At 41.6% G+C, this 14338-nt stretch overlaps 1 protein-coding gene across 2 annotated transcripts in view; it reads right to left on the bottom strand.

Moving 5' to 3' along the window:
• Nucleotides 1-3921: 3921 nt before the first annotated feature.
• MICAL2 (microtubule associated monooxygenase, calponin and LIM domain containing 2) overlaps nucleotides 3922-14338 on the bottom strand; it is a 51445-nt gene continuing 41028 nt past the window's right edge. The window contains exons 20-26 of one of the 2 annotated variants that reach the window (XM_010140065.1): nucleotides 12323-12373; nucleotides 10436-10543; nucleotides 9908-10003; nucleotides 8362-8548; nucleotides 7247-7335; nucleotides 6846-6945; nucleotides 3922-3962 (exon numbers count right to left, since the gene is read on the bottom strand). In XM_010140065.1, the coding sequence (XP_010138367.1) occupies nucleotides 3922-3962; nucleotides 6846-6945; nucleotides 7247-7335; nucleotides 8362-8548; nucleotides 9908-10003; nucleotides 10436-10543; nucleotides 12323-12373 (672 nt within the window). The remainder of the gene's footprint in view (nucleotides 3963-6845; nucleotides 6946-7246; nucleotides 7336-8361; nucleotides 8549-9907; nucleotides 10004-10435; nucleotides 10544-12322; nucleotides 12374-14338) is intronic. The other variant, XM_010140066.1, reaches the window with a different exon arrangement.

The following is a 14338-nucleotide window of genomic DNA, read 5'->3' as shown; positions in this document are numbered from 1 at the left end:
AGAAAAGTACAGAATGTAAATACTGGCATTTTATAGCTGTAGCAGTCTAAAAGAAACAAAGAATAGAAACTGTTCTTCTTGGTAGAGTTAATAAGAGGCTGACAATGGGATTTGAGCAATTTTAAGACTTTTTTTTCAAGTTAAGTATGCTTAAAAACGGCAAGATCTTTTTCTTTATAAAGCATCAACATAATCGTAATAAAGGAAGGTCACCTTTACAGAATCTGACACGTATGCTTTTCACAAACAGCCATCTAGGCCGGTGATGCTGTTGCTTTGAGAACGACAGATGGGCCTGGCTGTTCCAAAAAAGCACAGCACTGCGTCTGCTTCCAACCGAAACCGCCCCAGCGGCAACGGACAAGTGCAGAACCCCCGTGACCCAGGACCAGCAGGAGGAAAGGCAGAGCAACTCCCGAGCCTGCTAGTGCTATAACGGCATCTAGAACACGCAGCAGCTTTCAAGTCTCGGAAAGCATTAACTACGTAAGGAGGCACTCGTGTCACCTGCTCCAAACCCATGATTTTTGGAAGGAACCCAGTCCCGCGGCTGCTCGAGACCAGAGCAGCCTGTTTGCCAATGCCAGCCGTGCAAAGGGACAAAGCGTTACTGCTTCGGGATGCCCGTGTAACAGCATGCGCTTCTGCAGGCTGAGAGCACAGGAGCGTCCCGAGAGCGCAGTGCGAGAGCAGGAGGAGGATTCGAGCCTCCTGCTCACAGGGAGGTCTGCTCACGTGGCTGGGGGAAGACAGAAGTCCCAGATCAGGCTTGTTAAATACACTCGGAACTTAACCCACTAGTGTCTTCCTCTAGCAGCATTACTGGAAGCAAAACACGGAACATTTAGTTCTATTATGCAGTGACTTTGACTGAGAGTGAGGGAACTAACAAACCTGGTCCCCACACGTTGCTCATTGTGTCTGTTTTCTTTCTTTTCCGTACACTGTGCCCTGTCTCATCCACGAGCATTCCAGAGCACAGACCGTTTACCGGTAGATATTCCAGGATTCGCTAGCCATTTGACTTTTTCAGTCTTCTGCACTACCACGAGAAACAGAAGTACTACAGATCTAGACTCTAACATTATCCCAATTCCAAGCTAGTATTTTAGCAGAAATAAGTGAAACTTGAGATCAGCATGAACATCTGATGCCTCCCAAAGCCTCAGTGCCAAACATCACCCTCTGCAGACATAAAAACCGCTTCTGATGTTTTCATGATCGTGTAAAGATGGCAGAAATGACCTTGCTCTGAAACTGTAAATTTTGCAAGGAGTATATTTACTACATAATTTTACCCAAATCGCTTTGTCCATTGCAATTAAGGAAGTGCCAAGTATTGTCTTAAACGGTATTCATCGCCCTATGTTTTCATTATGCAAATAATCTCCCCCTCGGACAGCAAACTTCCTACTGTGCATGGTGGCTTTTTCTCTGGCAGGGAAGATGGAATAGTTGATTGGAAATGACATTTGTTGTTCTTTAGTAATATTGTCTTTAGCAACACTTCTAGAAAAAAATCTTTTCTGTCATTCAACCAAGGCTCAGTTTGAATTCACTTTAAAAACAAAAAACAACATCACCTAAAATTATTAGGACTATTCTTATTGGGATTTGGGTTTTTTTTCTTGAAATAAAGGAAGAGATTATAGCTTAAGAACAGCAGAACAAGCAAAAGAGAAGATTATGGGGAAGATGTGTAGGAGAGCTCTTTCTGAGAACCTGCTGTTCGAGAAGAACCACACCACCAGCTTAAAAGACAAAAATTAAAATTAAGAAAAGCAAAGGAAGGCCAAATAAATAAAGAAAGCAAGGTCACTGTTCTCAGATAACAGGTCACCATCAGCTGCAGAGGTCCAGGAGACAGGGAGCTTGCAGCACTCCAGAGCCAGCAGCAAGATAAAGCCTTACCCATAGTTACTACCTGCTTTTCCTACCTACACAAGATCCCAAGCACGTGTAACTTAACCTGACCTTTCTGACATTTGTTAATATGTAAAATACAAATGTAAGAAAAGGTAACAGAAAAGAACAAGTGCCATTTGTGAATGCCACAGAAGCAAACCCCACACTCACCAACACCAACTTATCATTCCCAGGAAGGATAAAGCCCAACACCAGGCACCGCCTGATCCACAGCAGATGGGAGAACTTGTCAAGGACCTCAACGTGTGTCCCTTCCAAAAGGGACACACATGAGATTATACCACCGCAGCGAAACTCTCTGGCCTTTGGGTCAGGCCACAACAAAGGTAACACAACAGCATCCACCAGAAAAGGAATTTGTGAAACGAGTGTGAAGTCACTATTAAGTTTCTGTCCTCAGGAAATACTTTCAAAAGGAAAAGATGAAACGAGGAGACTTAAAAAGAACTACATTTATTTTTGTTTACAGCAGATTATAAATAAAGCTAAAACAATTTTCACTGTGTGCAAAATACATAATTTCCATGTGAAAATTTAAATACAGCATTAAAAACTGCTTAATAAAAATATTCAGTTAAGATTATCAAGTAAAATGAAGACAGAATATTTAGGAGGAGAAGGACAGAATCCCCACTTGCCAGGAGCGCTAGGAAGACTCTGCAACAGAGGGTAAAAAACACAGCAGTGGGAAGTGGTTTGAAATGGCAGACCTTCACTTCACAACCGTCATCTCAAGCACGCTGAGCTTTGTAACAAAACCCCACAGCCCTCAGATACGTAGGAAGCCCCGTCCTAACCGTCTGTGCAGGAAGCGGCGTTAGAATACAGAAAGGTTTCTGTGTGGGTGCAGCAGGGGGACTTCTGACGCCACCAGGACCTTTTAGGATACCCACCCCAAAAACGCCATTGCTTTAGTCACATGGACGTGCAGGTCAGGAAGGTGCACGGCTCCGACCCCGCAGCCGTCCTGCGTTCCCGGCTGAGGCATGTGAAACGGGACAAGTGGCAGAGGGTGTCTGGCCCCTCCTGAAAACTGCTGCTCAGAGCAGTTCCCGAAGGCCCTTCCCTTTGAAAGGTCCCTTCCGTAGGGGAGTCTGGGTCGTGACCATATCGACCAAAACCTTAGCACGCTTGCTTGTCGAATGAGCCCTTCCTTCTCATTTGGATTCATTTCCCCTTCCAGATTATCAACATGTGATTACACATACTTGAACTTACATATATATAAAAAAAAAAAATCACACACTATAATCACACAAATTTGTCATGAAAAATAGTGGCAACGTCTCATGCAGCAAGACAAATCCATTCAGAATGGCAAATGAGGCCAGTTAATTAGTTAACAAAACAATCCAAACCAAAACACTGGTTATACAAACCCGGCATTCTGGTATTACAGACCAAAACCAGCATGTGTGTGCATTGCCGTTACGCCTGCCTACTCGTCACTTGGGGTGGGAGACTGGAACGTCCATCGCTTTGGCTACTTTTCCCACAGAATCCTTTTATATCATGCTTTTCCAGTACGAAAGCAAAGAAGTGCTTAGAAAGCATCACAGTGCTCACACATCGCTTCCTCACTGCATATCTGAGCTCAGTGGAAACAGATGTTCAGGCTAACCAGGAGAAGCAGCTGACTAATCTTGCCTGACCTTATTTAAATCTTTCCTTAAATACTTTGAAAGAAATAAGGCTTTAACTAGTTCTTTCAAGAAACAATGGAGTTGCCTAACTTACCTTAAAGGCACGAGGAAGAGTACGTGCACAGACACAGAGAGGAAAACGTTCTCCACAGTGAGACGTTACCTTTTCTAGAAACTCAGCAACAGGCAAAACGATCATGCTAAAGCGCGCATCCATTAGTGTATCAGTCACACACAGTTCGCTCTGAAAACCTTTAACCAAAGGCCACTGAAATGCTGTCAAACACAAGTGTTAGTCACGCAATTTTAGAACTGGCAAGCAGAAAAAAAATCACCTGAGAGCAGAAAGGCTTCAGCCAGTGAGTAGGTGCAGCACTGGAATGGCGAGTTGGACTAAAAGCAACAAAGGAGATTGACAGAGGAGACAGCAGGAAAAAAAAAAAAAGCAGGACTTAACTTCATTATATAGGGAAGCACCAGAAAGATTACACAGGCACAAAGAAGAATTGGCCAAAATGAAACTGCATTTTTTTCACTAACTCGTGAATGAGGACAAGGAGGTATGAATCTTACTAGCAGAATATTAAGATGAAGAGATTTTTAAAAATCTACCAATTAGATTGGTACTGATAAAAGCCCTCCCAGCAGAATCACCTGCAAACTCGAGCAGAATATGCAGCGTAATTAAAACTCCTCAGAAAAAAGTTTTCATTATCCTGAGTTCTGTTGTGGGAACACAGGGATTTTATTTCCCATTATATAAATATATATAAAGCAAATACCAACCTTTAAATTTTTTCATTTTATTTTTCATTTTTCTACTAGTAAGATTAATTTTCTTTGAATTCATTGGACATCAGATTTCCAAGTTTCTTAGTATATAACCATTTTTTGTAGGTTTACCTTTATGCTCACATTGCAAATTTCCTGTACTAAGATGGAGGAGAAAATTTCAGGAAAAAAATGTTCCTAAAGACTGTGCTGGATACACTGAAATTAAAATTGATGGCAAGCCAAATTTTAACTTTTACCAGTTAGCAATTTGCTGCACTGCAGGAGTAACATGGCAAATTGCACTGCAGAGTTCTTCCTTTCTGGGGTGAGACAATTCCTACTGTTAACAAATAATTTAAAAGCATACAGCGTTCCAAAGTAGGGTTTTTAACTGCTATACAGGAGGTACAGATACATTTCTTTACATATACAGGTGCCCACCATGTTGCTGTAATTGTCACTGTGTCCAGTCAATACTCTAGCAAAGTTTCGCTGAATACATGTTTGAGCATTAATGGCAATTTATTTCAAACAAATGCTACCGTATACCGAAACAATTTTCTTCAAGCATTTTTTCAAGTTAGTTCTGTGTGTATAATTTACAGTTTTCCCCCAAAATATATAAGCACTCTAAAATGTAAAAAACTTTATCCTCATAGTTTAAAGAAAGCCAAACTACCTAGAAGAAAAATCCAGTTTCATTTATTTTAAGCAGAAAACATATTTCCTTGTAATACCTAAGAAACAAAATAATTCAAATAATTTTTTCCCACATTATGTTAAAAAAAAAAAAATCAGTAAACTGCCAGCCCACAAACAGTGCAGTCATTTAAGACCACTGGAAGGTGCTCCTCAACTTTGGTAGTAACTGAATCTGATATTATTTTCTATTATTTAAGCCACATACTTTTGGCTAGAAATGAATGCAACAGATGCTTTTAATTTTAGGCTATACATATTACCGTGTTTATATATTTACCTACTTCTTGGTTACCTTCTGAATTTAAACATTTAGGCACTTCAGAGGCAGGGAGCATGCTTACCTCACTGACTAGGCTGAAAATAAATCAGAATTTGGGATGTTGGTGTCTCCTTGCCATTAAATAGCTCATTTAAGCTGTCCAGACACCTTCTGATAAAGGCAGTCCTTGTTGAGAGACACCTGAAAGAAATTCACTTAACAGCTGCCCCAGATCACAGAATTCACCTGGCTTCAGAATGATACATTGAAATGAGCAAAACATCCAGCTAGGAGGAAATCTCCTTAGACTGCATCTGTAGGGTTTTGTTGGTTGTTCTAGATTTGTATTTTTTAAAAAATTCCAGAAGACATCAGGAGCAGTGCCTACCCAAAGGCTCAGCAGCAGGGACTTGTTACAGATGAGCGCTCCGTAAACTGATATTCCTCAAACCATCCACCTAACAAGGAAGCGTTAACTTGGGGAAGAAGTCAGATGTAATCACACTACCAGTTCCTTTGACTTACAGTATCAACCAAGCCTTCACTCCACTAAGATTTGCTCTTCAAATTTATTTCAAATTTTAAATAAGTTAGTAGTACAGATTAAACCCACTATCAACAAAGGGTATCTAGTCACATGTAAAGAATGTCAAAAGCATGACTAAGAGCAATGTGAATTAAGTACATACTTTCTTTTTTTTAACATATTCATGCAAGTTATAAACCTCATAACCCAGAGCAAAGATGAAAGCAAGGAGAAAAAAAGGGTATGCGCCATATTCAGGTTTCAAAACCCAGTCAACTGTCATAAACATTCCCCAAACATCTGAAAGAATGCACATTCTTTCTTGGTCTAACAAAAAAACAAACAAAAAAAAAATCAACCGAAAAAAACAGCCACCGAGGTGGGGAGAAATGGAACATGGAGGAAAATGGTTTTAAAATGTACCAGCTCCCACCATGGTCTGATCGCCGGATAAGATGGGGAAAACAGTAATCTACAAAATATCCTTCATCCGTCTCCGTGTTTCGGAAATGTGTCTGGACACTGCCCTTCATGCTCTAACATACAGTACATTTTATATGGAAAATTTTGATTGCACCTCTTTATAACAGAAGGAATCCACCATTCATTTAAGTCACACATTGAATTGCATGAAAAGTAAAAAACAAACAAAAAACCCTCAAGAAAATAGCAGGGCTGTTAATTTTGAAAATCTGAAAGGCACAACAGAGCAAGACACATAGAAGAATTTAAACCCTATAGATTTTTTTCACCCATTCAAGCACATTCTCAAGTGACAGCTCTGCTTCCCGGTACATATGAGCAAGTACCTCCAGAAGAGCACAGAGGAACGGCACACCAAGGCTCAAGAGTTCGTACAAGTAGGTATAGTTATATGCATTGTCCCTGAAATGAAGATTGGTAGCGTGCAGAAAACCATGCATCCAGTTAGACAGGCGTCTGGGAATGTCAAGCAGATCCCTTGTCACCCGAAGGGGCCAGCTTAGCGTGCCCCTAAAGAAGGAAGTCAGGATACCTGGGGACCTGTCCTCTGGACTGCTAGCAGTAGGCAAAGTGCTTTCTGTGGTGGTCTCTGTGGGATTGGGATCCTCTTTCTTCCACGCTTCTGTTGCCTCCTTATATAAAGCATTAAAAAATTGTTAAACAGATGTCCGAAAAATTTGAAGTCCAGTTTGATACTGTTTAAGTTTTTGCATATATCGCCATTTCCAATTGCTCTTAAGTTCAACTTGACTTTGTATAGGAAAAGCTAGTTTCCATTGAGACCCAGACTGTAAATATGCCAAATTCGCAGAGTCAGGAGATTATATTTTAGTATTGATTTTACTAGTTCTGGACATCACGTATGAAACATCTTACACAAGAATTGCACTCTGCCCAGATAAAGCTGCCTCGAGTCTCATAACTGATACGTACCTTTCCCTGGATTGGTAAGGTTGCTCTTCTCTTTCTGTGTTTAGTACTGATTTTGCAGTGCGTAAAATGCGGCTTACAGTAAAATTTACCTACAAGACAGAAAATAAGTTATAGGATATTTTACCTGGACACCTATTGACTGAAACCCCACTGTTACATTTATAAAAAGATGATCTCAGGATAAGTAAGTTGGACAGCAAAAGGAGTGGGAAACTTGCCACATTCTAAACAGGAAACAGCTCTGAATTAGTTTCTTTTACAGTACACAGATTTGTACTTTTGTTAAATAAGGCAAGGTCTTAAACCACAGAGGTTTAAGATTAATTATCAGCAGAAAAACAAGATTCTATAAGTACCAAGTCACAAACCAGCACAAGACATCAAGCAGCAATAAGTCAATCAGTTCAAAGAAGTCTCTGTAGAAGATTCTCTGGACTGCAGAAGAACCACCTTTAGCTCTGATTCTTCAATCCTTTCATAGAAGGACATGATTTTAATATTCAAATCTATTCAAATCATTTGGAAGTGGCAAAAGGATTTCAACTCAGTTTAATAATTTCCCTCTAAGCTTAAAAAAAAAAAAAAAAAGAAAAAGAAATTCCCCATCTCCAAACCCCAGGCTGTAGGTGGGATTCAGCACCTAACATCTGAGCTAGGTGCTGCTAGGCCAGTACTATTGCTTTCAACTCCTGAGCCCTAACATCTTAAAAGAAATAGCTTAAATACCCTCCATCTGCGTATATCTGCCATCACCAAAGCTTACAGGTCATGCTATTTAGCAGACAGTTATAACTAAGAGATGAGAGTAATTCCATACTGTTATAGAAGTATCACCCTTTTCCTTCCTCTCTGCTTTGAGCTGCGATTGGACAAACTGCATTTTGGTTACTCAAAATCCACTGAGGATTCTTTCATTTAAAACTTGAGTCTGTCATAACTGGATTCTATTAAAAGACTAGAACTGCAAGTACAAGGACTTGGAGGTTAGGAAGGATGCAAACAACTGGCAGAGCTCCTCCTGACTGAGCTACTTGGCCAGGTCTTTTTACCTAGTTCCATTAAAAGCATCAACACTTAAGAAATTTTAAAATATTCTTAAATAGCTCCTATATTACCTTCTTCAACATCAAAAGCATAAATTCCTAAACGGAGTGTTGTAGAACATATTTCACACTTGAAGCACTCCCTATGAAAGAAGTGGCCTTCTGCACTCAGCCGCTCCATAACATACACCCGTTTTTTGCAGAAATAACAAACGTCACTCCCCCCGATAGACTGAGGAAATTCTTTTCGCAGAGATCCCTGTTAAAAGATACAAATAGAAACTCACATGAAGCCATTGCACTACACCCAGGTATAAATACTTCAGTGGGCAGCTGCTTTGGCTGCTTGAAGTTTTACACAGCACCCTCCACACACCAGTAAAATAAGCACGTCAGCTTTCTCATCACTCATTTGCTGTAATTCTGTAGGTTTATGCAGCAATTCATAAATCAGACTTCTAAGAGGTGAGTTTTCAGCTGGACTTGCATCCAGCTTCCCTCTGGAAGTCCCCTGATATTTTGTGTTTACTCAGGTACGCAGAGCAGCATCAGCCCCAAATGCTCACGCAGCCTCATGCACTTGTGTCTCACGGCTGCGGGCACTGGTGTTGCTCAGAAGAGGGCAAAGGCAGACCTTGCCAGCCTCCAACAGACATGCACTTGGAGCCAAGAACACAGACACCCTGAAGACACCGTTCATACACGCTCTGGAGGAAGTGTCAGCTCGTGCTCTAAGGGCCAGGAAGAAAAACTGACAGTCTTCAATGCCGGATTCCGAACTGCCATTCACATTGCTGCAAACATGCTTCCCTTCGCAGCCATGTTCCTCCGGAAACTAGAGCCCAAACTGGGGCTTAGTTTGTTTTAAAAATCTGTTTAACTCCTACCACGGACATTCAGAATACTTTTAACTCATTGGACTTTAAAACATGATCCATATTGACAACTTGAAACTATTTTGAAAATTTTTGTTGAATTTTGGCTGGCAGTTAATGTTTTTTCATTGCCAAAAATCTCATCCTCTCTGGATACGCATGCAAAAGGTACAGAAAAATAAATCATAAATGGATTAGATGACACTGGGCTTCCCTTTTCTTATTAGAGGCAGGTATGAGGATATTTCTTTCTGTTATTGATATTATGCTTGGTTATAGGTCCATACAGATGAGCATCCTGTCTACTACAGCCATCACAGTCTCCCTCCCCTTCCACCATCCCTGCTGCCACAGGACAGGTACTACGTATGGGAGAGAGGAGGCGCAGGCTTGGCAGAGTCTCGGCACATTGAGAAACAGCAGCACGCAGCCCACACAACTCATCTTTAATTTGAAGGCCTTGGAACAATTTTTTAATGTTAAGTACAAGTGGTGGTGTCGCATCGTCTAGTGTTTAAAAGTCAAGAACCGTATTCCAAACCTGCCATTAGTAATCTCTTTTTCTGTGACAGATCATTTCAGAGCATGAATCTTTCCAAATGAGCAACCATGCAAATGGAAAAACGTACAAATGCTTTTTTAAAAATACAATGTTAATTGCACACATATTGCAACAAAGTGGGAGCAATTGAGTTTAGTGCTAGCTAGTAAGTCAGTGACATCACCACAACACGACACCTTACTTCGCTTCCCAATACTTGACAGCTCTGGCCAGTAGAGGCAGGAGGTGCAGAATGAGGAATGGGGCAAGAACCTGTAGCTCTGTCCAGAGACTGCTTCTGAATTCAACACAGAACAGCGTCAGAGTTTAAAAACAGCTCTCCTCAAAATACAGCATGGTGATTCAGCATTTGTGTGTTAAAAATAACTGCATAAACACGTACTGTACAAAACTTTCTTCAGAAGCCACCCTGATTAATAACTGTGTTCTGTCACTAGTTGTACCAGTAATTACATTTATTAAAAGCCTTCTGAAGTTTTAATTCATACAGAGAAGTAATAAAAATATAAGTAGAAGGCATGGTGAGCAACATTGCCAGCACATACAAACACCAGCTTATTTTGCAAATAATTCACTCAATTCCTTAGTAAGTGTTAGACTAAGACCTTTCATAATGCTTAAAGTACCCCACAACAAGGGTCTTAAGTCAGGATGACATTCTGGAAATGCCATTCTTAAGTTACTGGGGGTTTTGTGGATTTAGTCTTACCAGTTCAAGGGGAGGAAGCTGTGGCTTGGGTCTGTGATCATTCACATACAGATTGACAAGAACTTCAGCCACAGCTCCAATTGCACGTGAGACCTTTCCTACAGTCATCTAACCATAGAAGATGAGAAGATGAAGAATAGAAGGAAGAGCTTTAGTTATTCTTGGAAAAGAATCTAATGAGAAAAGGACAAGAATGATTTAAAAACATGCAAGCAATGATAATAAGAGGCCAGAATAAAGAGCAGGGGCAAAGTCTAGCAGAGCACAAGCATGTTCATGCATGATCAGCGTGGTCCAAGCTGGTAGCCAAAGAAGACTCCATGCAGCCCACACACTTCTCCCTGCAGATGACGCAAAGAAAGCTGCTGGGAGCAAACACTACTGCCCTCCATCTGTGCCCTCAAACAGGCTGAGCTGGGAGTTACTGCCTGGCTATCAGGGTAGGATCAGTCTGGTAGATTTAAAAAAAAAAAAAAAAAACAAATCAACCAAAACCTATTGATCACTTTGACTCCTTATATTTCATGTTAATGGTCCACAGACTGGCATTTCAGGAAACATTCTACTGAAACGTACTAGAACTCTTGCATGGAAATGTCTTGCTGACATTCACAGAACCACCATTCTCCCTCTCCCCAGTGACTCATCTTAACACCAGAGAAAACCACACTCATGGAAGGAAGACATCTCCTTTAATCTGCTTCATCGCACTACCACAGCTGTGAATATTAGGCTGTTTCTAAACAAATTTATCAAATAGGCCTGCGAGGAAACTGCTGTTCCTTGGGCTGGGGCTCCAAACACACCAGCTGCGTGGACCCTGACTGCACGGTCCAGGCTTCCTCACACGTGCCTACAGACTGGAAAAGAAGAAAGGGGTGTGTGCACGTACACGCACGTGTGTGAATGGCAAGCAGGCAGGTAGGTACTCCAGGTCTCTGTTCCTGGAAAACCACCTGTGAAGACTTCACAGACTTACAGGAATATTTTCTACCCTAAACCAAATGTTCTGCAGTGATTTTGAATTTAGTTTTATAACTAATGTAAGATCCCACAAACTCCCTGGTGGCAAAGGCAGCAAGGGCCATCCTAGTATGGCCAGGGTTCTGATATTCTGCTTCTGAAGCCCGGACATTCATTCTTCCTAGGGGAAGTCATCATCTCACATCTTATACTCCATTTGCCTCCCAAAGAGACCAAATTTTAAGTCCCGCTCTTCTCAGTGAAATGATTTTTCTACTGCCACCATCACACACTGTGAGTGTGTTTTCAAAAATTATGATGGATAAAAATATTCTTGCTAATAAAAAAAAAATTCCAGTTTGGGAACTTGGGAACAAGGCCATTCCTTTACAGCTCCCCTTATCTTTTGAGAGTTATCCCACAATTAACTTAATATCCATGCAGATACAAAATACATATGTTAAGATGACAAAGGCTACTCGAGGGGCACATTTCTGTACTGCTTGGTTTTGATTAATACAAGAAGGCTTTTAAATATTACTCAGTATCTCCACAATTCATGAAGCAGCAACAGTGAAGTAAACTGTTCATTACATACCGCAGTGCTGTCCTAAGTGGTACATTAAATTGTAAGGCAATACCAGCAGTGAGATTACTTGCTGCAACAGAACTGCATTCCTGTGTATGGTTTAAGATCTCAGAAGACAAAAATTTTCTCCCCAAACTCCACACCTCTGAATATGCTGAGCAACCATATACAACTTATTACCCATGACCTTCCTAAGTAAAAGGATATGTTCAAAGTTAGTTGAAGCAGAAAAATTACCTGAACTAGTTAAACACTGGAGCAATCAGTTAAAAAGTCTAAGCTCACAGTGCAAGTAGCTGAATTTCAGGATAAGTATCCCCGAGCCTGAACTGCACTTCGCAATTCATCAGGCTGGTTGATTTCTGTTCTCCACTCCTTGGAGCAATATGTGTCAATAGTAAAGCAGTCAAAACAAGAAAAATGCGTGTTTGTATATATATTAAAATTGTTATTAAAAGGAAATGTTCTTGTAACGAATGTGAATTCACATTCCATAGAAAAGCAAATAGCATTTCAACTTAATCTAGCAACCAGAGGATTGCTGACTGCTCATGTAATCAACAACCACCAACGCAAACACTGCTGCTACCCCAGCAGGGTAAGGACAAGAAGCAAGCGGACTTGAGGACTGACAAGATATCATTTTGGAGGAACTGTTTAATAAGGACAAATTACTGGGAAAGATCTCTACTGGTTCTCCTTACTGCTTAAGTAGTAGGTAGTCAAGAGGAGATCGACTTGTTACAGCCTCAGTACTGCACCTTTCAGATGCCTTGCAGAGGAATCTATACTGGAGCACAGGGCTATTATTAATGGGATGAAGTTTAACAAGTCCAAATGCTGAATTCTGCACCTAGGACGGAGTAACACCAGGCACAAGTATGAACTGGGATAGCAGCAACTGAAGCGTAGTCCTGCAGAAAGGGATCTGAGGGTGCTGGTCCACAGCAGCTCAATAGGAATCAGCAGTGCCCTGGCAGCCAAGAGGGCAAACCGCATCCTGGGGTGCGTCACACACAGCACGACCAGCTGCTCAAAAGGGGTTGAACCTGTACTCAGCAGTGGTGCAGTCTCACCTTGGGTACTGTGCGTGGTTCTGAGCCCCGCAATTTAAGAAGGATGTGAAGGTCTTTGAATGCATCCAGAGAACAGCAGCGAAGCTGGTGAAAGGGCTGGAAGGAATGCCCTGTGAGGAGCAGCTGAGGACTTGGGTTTGTCTAGTTTGGAGAAAAGGAGGCTGGGGGTCACCTCATTGCTCTCTACAGCTTCCCAAGGAAGGGACATGGAGAGGGATACGCTGATCTCTTCTCTCTGAATCCAGTGACAGGACATGTGGGAATAGTCCAGAGCTGTGACAGAGGAGGTTTAGACTGGACATTAGGAAGCATTTTTTTACTGAAAGGGTGGTCAAACACTGGAACAGGCTTCCTAGAGAGGTGGTGGATACCCCAGGCCTATCAGTGTTTAAGAGTCATTTGGACAACGTCCTTAACAACATGCTTTAACTTGGTCAGTTCTGAATTGGTCACGCAGTGGGACTAGATGGTCGTTGTACGTCCCTTCCAACTGAAATAGTCTAGTCTATTCAAATGCCATTCAATCACAAAATATCAGGGCAGGATGAGAATCCACCAGGGCAGTCCCATGAGCACCTGCCACCATCAGAAATCCACAGAGTGGGAGAGATGGAACATGAAAAACCAGTGCTGCCCTGCAAGGTTCATGACTTCTGCCCTTGCACAGCAGCACAGCTGCTGAGCACCCCCCGCTGTGTCTTCTCTAAACCTCACCCTGCTTATGGACAAGGACTTCAATAACATCCTCACCCATTTAACAGTGTAAATGGAATAAACTCCAGTTGCAGGAGAGAGGGTCTGGCTCCAAATCTACACACATTCCTTTAGAGAACCTGTCAGCTCTTTTACAGCTTAGCTTTGGTCACAGCACACAGATCTCTGCCTGCCTGACGCTGCTCAGGTACTCTAGAAACTCAGTATACACACAAGAGATTTTCTATTTTACACATGCGCTTACTACGCTTGAGGCTATTGGTGTACGTGAAGTCATACGCACACGTGCGATTTTGTAGTGCTCAGGCCACTATCAATAAGCAACAGGCTAGTGCTTGCAGTTCAGGCAGGTTTATACCAGTAGCTTCAAGTCCTTTGTTGGAGAGGAATCTTAAAAGAGTTCCCTTTCATGGGGAATTTCAGCAACAACCAAGAAAATCTCCCAAGCATTTGAGATTTACTAAGACTATTGACCTCTCAATGACATGTTACCAAAGCTTTTCAGCAGGTTGATCAGGGTGGTTATTAGCGTGGGAAGAGAGGGGTGCCTTCTCTCTTTCC

Source organism: Buceros rhinoceros, unplaced genomic scaffold (genome assembly GCF_000710305.1).
Source record: "Buceros rhinoceros silvestris isolate BGI_N320 unplaced genomic scaffold, ASM71030v1 scaffold2447, whole genome shotgun sequence".
Taxonomy (NCBI): Eukaryota; Metazoa; Chordata; class Aves; order Bucerotiformes; family Bucerotidae; genus Buceros; species Buceros rhinoceros.
The sequence above is the reverse complement of the archived record's forward strand: the minus strand, read 5'-3'. Positions and strand labels throughout refer to the sequence as shown.